This window comes from Zingiber officinale, chromosome 7A (assembly GCF_018446385.1).
Source record: "Zingiber officinale cultivar Zhangliang chromosome 7A, Zo_v1.1, whole genome shotgun sequence".
NCBI lineage: Eukaryota > Viridiplantae > Streptophyta > Magnoliopsida > Zingiberales > Zingiberaceae > Zingiber > Zingiber officinale.
In genome coordinates this window covers 20,112,292-20,121,546 of record NC_055998.1, presented here as the reverse complement: position 1 = coordinate 20,121,546, position 9,255 = coordinate 20,112,292, and the positions used below count along the sequence as shown (strand labels likewise).

General features: G+C 38.0%; 1 protein-coding gene across 2 annotated transcripts; it reads left to right on the top strand.

Annotated features, from left to right (window-relative positions):
* Positions 1–3,828: 3,828 nt before the first annotated feature.
* On the top strand, positions 3,829–8,696 carry LOC122001112 (E3 ubiquitin-protein ligase SINAT3). Of its 2 annotated transcripts, XM_042555697.1 has the most exons (4): positions 4,094–4,233; positions 4,351–6,978; positions 7,639–8,025; positions 8,228–8,696. In XM_042555697.1, the coding sequence occupies exons 3-4, from the start codon at positions 7,678–7,680 to the stop codon at positions 8,588–8,590; spliced, it is 711 nt and encodes a 236-aa protein (XP_042411631.1). In that variant the 5' UTR covers positions 4,094–4,233; positions 4,351–6,978; positions 7,639–7,677; the 3' UTR covers positions 8,591–8,696. The 2 variants fall into 2 exon arrangements, with proteins under 2 accessions (XP_042411630.1, XP_042411631.1); XM_042555696.1 differs by lacking the exon at positions 4,351–6,978 and having other exon boundaries at positions 3,829–4,233.
* The last annotated feature ends 559 nt before the right edge of the window (positions 8,697–9,255 follow it).

Here is a 9,255-nt window from a genome sequence, read left to right as displayed (position 1 = left end):
ACCAAATATGTTCCTATCCGAAAGCGAAGAAGACGGAAAGCTAGGGATGTGGTTGGAAGTTTGACGTTGCGAAGACTCCACGTAATCCTGCAATACAAAAGTGTCAGTGTAGGACCGGGAAGGGGTTCTCGATATTGACCCTCCGATGTTCAAGTCAGTTTCTGGCGATGTAGAGAATAATAAGAATGTTGTGGCAAAAGAACGTGTAGAATGACAAAGTTGCGGATACCTCTTCCTGTAGATGGGAACCACTTTTTATAGTGTCACTTTAGTGTCTATGCACACATCTCAAAGTGTGCACACATTTTTCCAAGTGTCTAATGAAAAGACAAGTCAAAAAGTGTCTCTGACACCTTTCCTTAAGCGAGCATATATATCTCTGATGTAATAGTCTGGAAGCTTCTACCATACGATTTGCTTGCGGAACATATTCTGTTATCAGTGGCACAAACTGTAGGATCGGAAATTCTCTAGAGCGGGGTGAATAGTGATCATCAAAAATTTGATTTGAAACTAAGTTACGCAGCAAAAAATGGAAGCAAAAAGACAATGCTAACATAGGTTGTTTTTACTTGGTTTAGAGCCTTCGACGACTCCTACTCCAAAGCCTGCACTTGTCGAGTGCTTTCATTGGGTAATCCACTAATAGCTCGAACTGGTTACAGATTTGAAGTACAAGAACTACATAATAGTATTACCGATAACAAAAGAAAAGGATCTTAATCGCCGTTTGTCGAAGGAGCTTCACAGTGTTGTAGGAACTTTTTCGGAGCACTGAATAGAAGAGAAAGTCATAGTAGTTGTTATTTTGAAGCTCCTGATCGAAGGCCTTTAAATAGGTTCATTCCAGGTGCCTGGAACCCCTCCGGGTGCCTGGACCACGTGGCTCGGCCAATCGACGTGCTCCGCATCAGCTTATGGATGTTTTTTTACGGTCCGGGCACCTGAATCGACTCCGGGTGCCCAGATCGCTAGGGCGCCCCAGGCACCCTTCGGACGAGCCTGGTCCAGGTGCCCAGAACCCCTTTTTCAGCTCATTCTTTTCCTGCAAAAAAGGGTTAGTCTTGGGCAATAAAATTAGGTTCATCTTGCAAAATAGAGTTAATACAACTCAGCAAGTAGGAATAGTAATTAGATCCTGTCTCCTCGAGACCATGATCTAGTCAATATCTCAACTTAGGTTTTCCAAATGGATCTAAGTTGGATCGACGCCTATAGTTCCCTCAACGAGGAACACGTCCTCACTGGATCTCTTCTCTAGTTGCTTATCTTCACTTACCACTTGTAGTCACTTAACTTGCCTTTGACCCACCATGTTTTCCTGCTAGTTGTCAGGTCTGTAGACCTAACTAGACTTTGGCAGGTTCTCAGGTCCCGCGGACCCAACCGGACTTTCCACCAGATATCGGGTCCTGCAGACCTATTTGGACTTCCCATCAGCTATCAGGTCCCGCGGACCTAGCTGAATTTTAGCCTGGTATCAGGTCCTTTAGGCCAATCAACTCCTGCACACTTGGTAGAAAGGTTAGACAATAAAATACTCTAACTTTAGACCCCTTGTCATTCATCAAAACATGAGTTAGATCATTAGTGCAAATTGCATTAACACAAACCTCTAAAAGAGTACGAGGAGATATACGGGTCGGTCCCGCTGTAGGTCATCTAGTGGCCGCTCAGTCGTGACATGTCCGCTTGGCTGTGCTGCACCGAGCACTCTCCCTTTGCTTAGCTTTCTAGTTGTCAGAGGACTACCTCTCATCCGGACGGACACGCCTCCCGCTTGACAGGGACGGTGACCGGGGGATATATTGTCTGTTTGTCTCTTAAGCTCTAGTTATCCGTTTGACCTTGCTTGTCTACTCGGATATGCCGTCCGTTCGGCCATAACTAGTCCACTCTGCCGGCTTTGACTCCTTTCTTAATTTTAACTTCCATGTCAGCCAATCTTCCTATCTTGATGGGGCCCTTCTTCATCACCATATCAATTAGATTTTTTGTGTTTTTAAATATGTTGTGATTAGCATGTAGTTAAATTTAATGAAGTTCCAAAGGTTTATTATCTTGAAAGACACAACTTGCATTGATGACAATATGTAGGGCATGCTGGTATAATATATATTTCCAGGAACTGAAGGCCTCCATGATTACTAATTTATGGATGTCTTTGAAAAAAAAATAAGAAATTAATTTTAAACTTTAGATTTTGACTAGTGAAAAAGAAGTGTTGATTTATCTAAGATTATATATTATGATAGATTTCAACAAGTTTTATTGCATTGTGGCCCCTGCTACTGCTGTGTTGCAAGTATGCAATGCAATTTTACAAACCATTATACTGATATTGACATATTTTGTCACAGCATCCCTGGTCGTTGTGAGTCATTCTGGAAGGAATTCGATGCAGTGAAACACATTTGGCGGAACCGAAATGATCTCAAAATTGAGGACGCTGGAATTGCAGCACTATTTGGGCTCGAGTCGTATGCATGGTTCTGTGTGGGTGAGATAGTGGGAAGAGGATTTACCTTCACTGGTTACTACGTTTAAATGGCCTGAGGTCAAAGCAAAGATCCGTTTGTTTAGGTTTTTGCTGTTGGATAAGGCGTTTTTTATCTCAATTTTTTATTTTGCCCATAAATTCATTGAGCTGGGGAGTCAGCTAGACAAATTGTAAGTCGATGAATAATTTGGAGACTTGCTTCTCTTGCGAGTTGAGAATACACTCTTCTTCATGGATTTACAAGCTGTATGAGAAACTGTTCAGTTTGATATTTTAATTCAAATTATTTTTTTAGTTTAGTTGTTATTTTGGTAATGCATGTATGTATGTATTTAGTCTCACATTGCTAAGTAAAGAAGATTGAAAGACCTTATATATGGAGCTCTTCCATCCTTACTTAGCAAAGTAAAGGGGGGCCTACATACATGCACGGGTTGAGCCCAAATCAAGTGGCTTTTGGGGATTCGAGCCAGAAATCCATAAATCGAGTGCGATGCACGCGATCATCGTGCGCATCTTGCAGGCGGCCTGGTTTGTTTTTGCCAATCTCTGATTCTGTTCTGACCCGCGCACACTTGGGTTTGGAAGCGACGCACCTATCCTCGAGAGGAAGAGAAGCGTCCGCGTGAGGAAGCGAAGCGACGTACACTTCGGAGTGTATGAATACACTTCCTCTGTTCTCCTTCTCAACTCACTCCAGAAAATAGAGCATTCTGCTTCCTTTCTTTCTTCCCCTGTTCTGAGGCTTGGTTCTGCGATCTGAGGTTGAGTCCGAGTGCGACGTTCGTTTTGGAGTGCACCTACGGACGACGTGAGTGGTTGTCGGATCTTGGGAGAATTTTGCCAGAGAGCCTCTGCACTATGAGCGGCGATAAATTCTCTAAAGACAGTCGGCACGCCGGCGCTTCAACCAGAGATACACGATTTCTCAATCTTACTATTTTCATTTATAAATTTATTACATATTTATTATTTTGATATAAATAAATTACTGTATTTGCATAATCAATTTTACAACAGTATGTTCATTATAGAATATACGTAGATGTCATGTTGGATAATTGAGTTATTGTCAGCCATTAAACATATAAATCGTACGTTATGACTTGAATGGCTAGATTTTCATGTTCTTATAATCGAACGAGGAAGAATTTATTTTTAAATATATATCTGTAAAATTTAAAATCGATATATAAATTAAAATGTGCCTTTTCCACTTGGTAGATCAAGTTTAGATTTTAGAAGGAGCCCACACGCCCGCCAATCGCAGTGAAGGTAGGTGCTACTCATTGAAATTTAAATTGATAAAATGGAGTGGGGATGGTGATCCCGTAACCTTGCGGTAACTCAGACCAAAAGAGCCCCATCAATTCCAAGCAACCGAGAAAGCAAGGCATCTCTTCGTTCTCTTCGCCACTCTCGCTTTGGAACCTAATCCCCCGGATTCCTTCGTCTTCACGAGCGAGATCGTGCAGAGAGGAGAGACGAGGACTGGGGTTGGGTGAGTGGGCCTTGAACCCCTCGCCGTAGGATGCATGGATTCGGAAAGCATCGAATGCGTGTCGTCGATCGACGGGATGGACCAAGAGGAGACCTCCGTTCAACACCTTCACTCCTCGAAGACCCATGGCGTCGCTGCTCCTCTCCCTTCGGCAATCACCCCTGCCACCAGCGTCCATGAGCTTCTCGAGTGTCCCGTCTGCACAAACTCTATGTACCCACCAATCCATCAGGTCGTTTTTTTTTTCGCTATGCAATCTTTGGTCCCCTTGTGCTTTCTTTAGATTATTTCTACAGTCTGTTTAGTTGTTAGGTTATAAAGGAGCGGTCTTGTTTGGCTATTCTGCTAGGATCGGGGAGGATACGGCAATTCTATGGCACTCGCTTGTTGCAGTTCAATGATCCCATTGTTAAAAATCATGTTATTTTGACCGTGCCTTGGAATTTCTTTTCTCCTTTCTTATGTTCCTGATCATTTTTACTAAATTGATTGATCTATATGTGTGGGTTTTTCCTTCTCTTGAGTTTTGAGGAATCGGTATAATGACTTCGAATTGTATTTTGTGTATGTGGATTTTCAATGTTCTAATGTTTTAGGTTTTCTGTTGATATTTCGGCTACTACCACTGTGCACAAGTAAAAGGTCGTCCTTTGCAGTAGCTAAATGTTTATTCTGGAATGTGTTTTCTCAAGATTTCGATTCTTATATGCAAACCCTTCAACCACGGTCCTATCGATTGCTATCTGATCATCTGCTTGATCTTATTATATCGATCAAGAATTGCACTATTTGATTTTTGACATTTTCTGGTTAGAATGCCACACTTTTAACTAGCATCAACTGTTAGCTGTAATTTCCTAGTTTAACCTGTACGGCTGTATGTTAATGTTATTGTTAATTTTTAGAAAGATTTTGTAGAAAAGTAAATCTATTATTTGTCAGTCACTTCAAAAGGAAGTTAATTTGATGTTTCCAAAGTCTTGCTGTCTTGCTCACCTCATTTGCCTACTTTAGGAGTCGATTATTTTAGGCAAATATACATTATGCTTATGATATTTATTTTGATAAATTTTGTAAGTTATATTCTCTTATTCCCTAGCTTGCTACAGAATGATCAGATGTTTGAAGTTTGAACAATGAACAGTTTGGGACCTTTGAATCTTCTCCCTGCCTATAAACTTCTCTTAGTTGAATGAAACTGATAACTTATTCAGTAATTGGCATATTGACTTATCAATTGGTAATTTATATGTTGAATCCTAGCCAGAATAGTATGTTACTTGTCCTTCATGACTTGTTGGTTTTCAAAGTTTTCAAGGAATATTTTTCTTCCAATTATTTGATTGAATTGCAGCATATATAGTTTATAGAATTATATTTTAGAAATGCATACTTTTGGGCTAATACTTACTGATGGTTGACTTGAGAATTGTTTGAAGTCATACGTAGCAGAATCATCCTTACTTTTAAATCCTAAAGATTATTATCATTTTTAAAATCATTAGTTAATTGTGTGCCATCTTTATTACGTTGAGTAGTCAGCATCCATAGTATTCTTTAGGTACTGGCAACTATGGATGCTCAAAATTAACTATTCCAGACCTGAGGAATACATTTTATTTTGTTAGGAAAAGCAAAGGTGACAGCTAACACTTATTTAATAAAGAGAGAACAATTATTACACCCATAAGAAAGTGTGAGTGCAGCTAAATATATTGAAGGATGAAAGAAAAATACTTAATTACTTTCTGATAAATCAAGTGGCATGGATGGGACAATTTGCTTAGTTAATTATTACTGGAAAACCATGTTTTGCTAGCTAAACTTATAGTATTCTGGTATTTATTCAATTTTATTTAAGAGAGGATAACAAAAGCTAATGTGACATTTTGGAGACCATTATTGTAGTCTAGTTTTTATGTTATCCAAGTTCATATGAATAAGAAACCACAGATGGATTATGTTTATTCTGACATTGACAAAGTTCAAGAGCAAATAGATAAGATTCAACTTTGAGAAGCACAATTGTCAAAGGATATTTATTAGGCAAGTACTTTAAATGTTTTTTTATCATGAAATATTTATTTCATTTTGTTTTCTAATGGCACATATTTGTTTTTCTATTTTATATTTGCAATGAACTATCTTAATATTATTTTTGAATATCGTTGCAATCTCACAATAAATGATTACCAACTCTGCATAATGTGATTGTCACGGTGTATTAATTGACTGTGGACATTAAGTGCAAAGACCATGTCTTCTACGAGGATTTCAATAGTTTTGGTGAAAACCTGCCAATCAAATATCAGTACTATGGATCTTCATTTATATGTGAAAATTTATTTATCTTTACATATTCTTTATTGCTTTTTTAGGAAGATTGATCTGATTGAAAAATTTAATGTTTTGGCTGAGAAGAGAATGTAAGATGGTTGATCATGAAGAATTTACATGAACAATCTCCTCAAACAACTGTGTCATAATACAACTATACTGGAGTACATCCCCGAAGGATACCAACCAGCCCATAGTAGTTCTAATTGGTGTCTATATAATGTAACCTGAAGAATCCTATGATCAGTGGCACATGGATGATATATTGATGAGCGAGTGAAAGATGATGACAACAAACAGAATGAGCATGGAGTATCAATTAGTCTTACTTGGAAATTTTTTGACATGGGATGATTTTGAGTTGCTGGAAATGATGCTTAGATTTTGGATGATTTGAATATAACTGGTGTCAGACAATCCAAACTCCAATGAATAAGGTCTTGGGTTGGATTTGTTTATTGTCTTTTATAATTTGTGGTGTCAAACGTTTATTCTAGTACCTATTGAGTTAATGTTACTATGCATATACTTTTTTGTGACATTTCCATAGCTGAAAAGAATTTGAAGTGAAATTGGGGGGAAATACAAGAGGCGGTGAGGGACCAAATCAGCACATTAGCAGACCATCTCTATCAAATCAGTTAAGTACTTGTCAATACCAACCTGAATAGAAGCCATGATTGGTAACAGATTGAGATTTTAAATGCTGCTGACTGCACAAATTGACAGCCTTTGTGGGACAAATAATCAGGATGCCTTGTTGCAAAATGCCTGTCTTTTTGCATAATCATGAACTATTCGGCTGCTGATTTCAATTAACATATATTATTGGCATCTTTTTTACTTAGTTAATAAATTAATTATGTTTCCAGGGATTACAAATTCTGGATTATATTGGGTGACTAAGCTTCTTTTATCAAACCAAATGCAACTCAACTGGAATCTATTCAGCTGATTACAGGCAGTGTGTGCAATTTCAAAAGTTAAGGATTACATGAGTGAAATTGATCATTTCCCAAAAAAGTAAAAAGCTGTAGCATGTAGCTAACCAGAGCTAAACATCATCAATTATAATTTTGATAATTTTGGTTCGGTTAGCTTCATCATGATTCAAGGAAATCTTTAGCATATGCTTATTTGTTTGCGTACACCTGCTCTTTCTTCTTCCTAAAAGTTGGAGTGCATGGATTGTAATTGTTAATACATATCTATGAGCTGGCCAGTTTAACTAGCAAAGTATTTTGGCATAGAATGAAGACTATTTCTTATACTAAAATTGTCTTGCGAGTTACTTTTGCAGTGTCAAAATGGGCACACACTCTGTTCAACATGTAAAACAATGGTGCACAACCGTTGCCCTACTTGTCGCCAAGAGCTTGGGGATATCAGGTGTTTGGCACTGGAAAAGGTGGCTGAGTCACTTGAGCTTCCTTGCAAGTACTATCCACTTGGATGCCCTGAAATCTTCCCTTACTATAGCAAGCTGAAACATGAAGCTCAGTGCAACTTTAGACCATACAATTGCCCATATGCAGGATCTGAATGCTCTGTCGTCGGAGATATCCCTTTTCTGGTTACGCACTTAAGAGATGATCACAAGGTAGACATGCATACGGGATGCACATTCAATCATCGATATGTTAAATCTAATCCTCGAGAAGTTGAAAATGCCACATGGATGTTGACTGTAAGTAAACATAGTCCCACTATTGCTTCCAAAAAGTCAGTCTTGCTAGTTTGTACTTTTGATCATTTTACATTCTTAAAGAAAGTCCCCAAAGGTATCTAAAGAACATTATCTAAGTGTTGCTCCAAAGCAGTATCCAGCCTCATGGAACATTATTCTCTTATATTCATTTTTGTTTTGTTCATTTTTGTTATTTTTGCAGGTTTTTCACTGCTTCGGTCAGTATTTCTGCTTACACTTTGAGGCCTTCCAGCTTGGGATGGCTCCTGTTTACATGGCATTTCTACGCTTTATGGGGGACGAAAACGAAGCCAGAAACTTTAGCTACAGCCTCGAGGTTGGGAGCAACGGAAGGAAGCTAATATGGGAAGGAACTCCCCGAAGCATTCGCGACAGTCACCGTAAGGTTCGTGACAGTCACGATGGGCTCATCATACAGAGGAACATGGCACTCTTTTTCTCGGGAGGCGACAGGAAAGAGCTGAAGCTGAGGGTGACAGGCAGGATCTGGAAGGAGCAGCAGAACAATGAGGCCGGTGTTTGCATGCCAAACCTCTCTAGCTGAAAACTTACGACATTCAGTCCGGTTGTTGCTGTAGATGTAACATGAAACATGAAATTCTACTATGGTTGCTATACGGATATTATAGTAAGTATTTTATTTAGTGATATGTTAGAATAACGAAAAGTAAATGAGTATTGGACTTTATAAAAAGATAAATTAAATTATAAAAAATAAAATGACATCCTCCCTAAACTAAACTTTAAGCCTAATAAGCTCTGTTTAATACTAATTGACTAGGGACGTAAAGAATATCAAAATTTTTTGTATATAGTATATATTATATCCATATATATTATTTGTATTAAAAATTTTAATACCGTATTATATTATATTGAATTTTTTAATATTGATATCGGTATGAAATTTATTATTTTTTAATATATTGAAATATTGAATAATTTTTTTAGTGGCAGTGAATTTTCAAAAACTAACTAGATTTTGAAAATTAACAATTTTAATACGACAATTTATCAAAAGGCGTATTAGGTTTCATGTATTTACTAAAAGACGTGTCACCGTTTCGTATTTATCAAAAGGTGTAGGTAAGTGATGTGTAATACCGAATATAGCCCTCTCGCCAATTTCCTCTAATCAGTCATCATTTCCCAGGCATCCGAACCATATTTTTCAATTACTTTAATTTTAAAAAAATAAATTCGATGATT

Bases quoted from the DNA above. Each gene is read 5' to 3' on its own strand.
- LOC122001112 (XM_042555696.1), top strand. From the start codon at position 4,036: ATGGATTCGGAAAGCATCGAATGCGTGTCGTCGATCGACGGGATGGAC. The intron at 4,234-7,638 runs GTCGTTTTTTTT...TTACTTTTGCAG, and splicing joins TGTACCCACCAATCCATCAG to TGTCAAAATGGGCACACACT. The intron at 8,026-8,227 runs GTAAGTAAACAT...TTATTTTTGCAG, and splicing joins ATGCCACATGGATGTTGACT to GTTTTTCACTGCTTCGGTCA.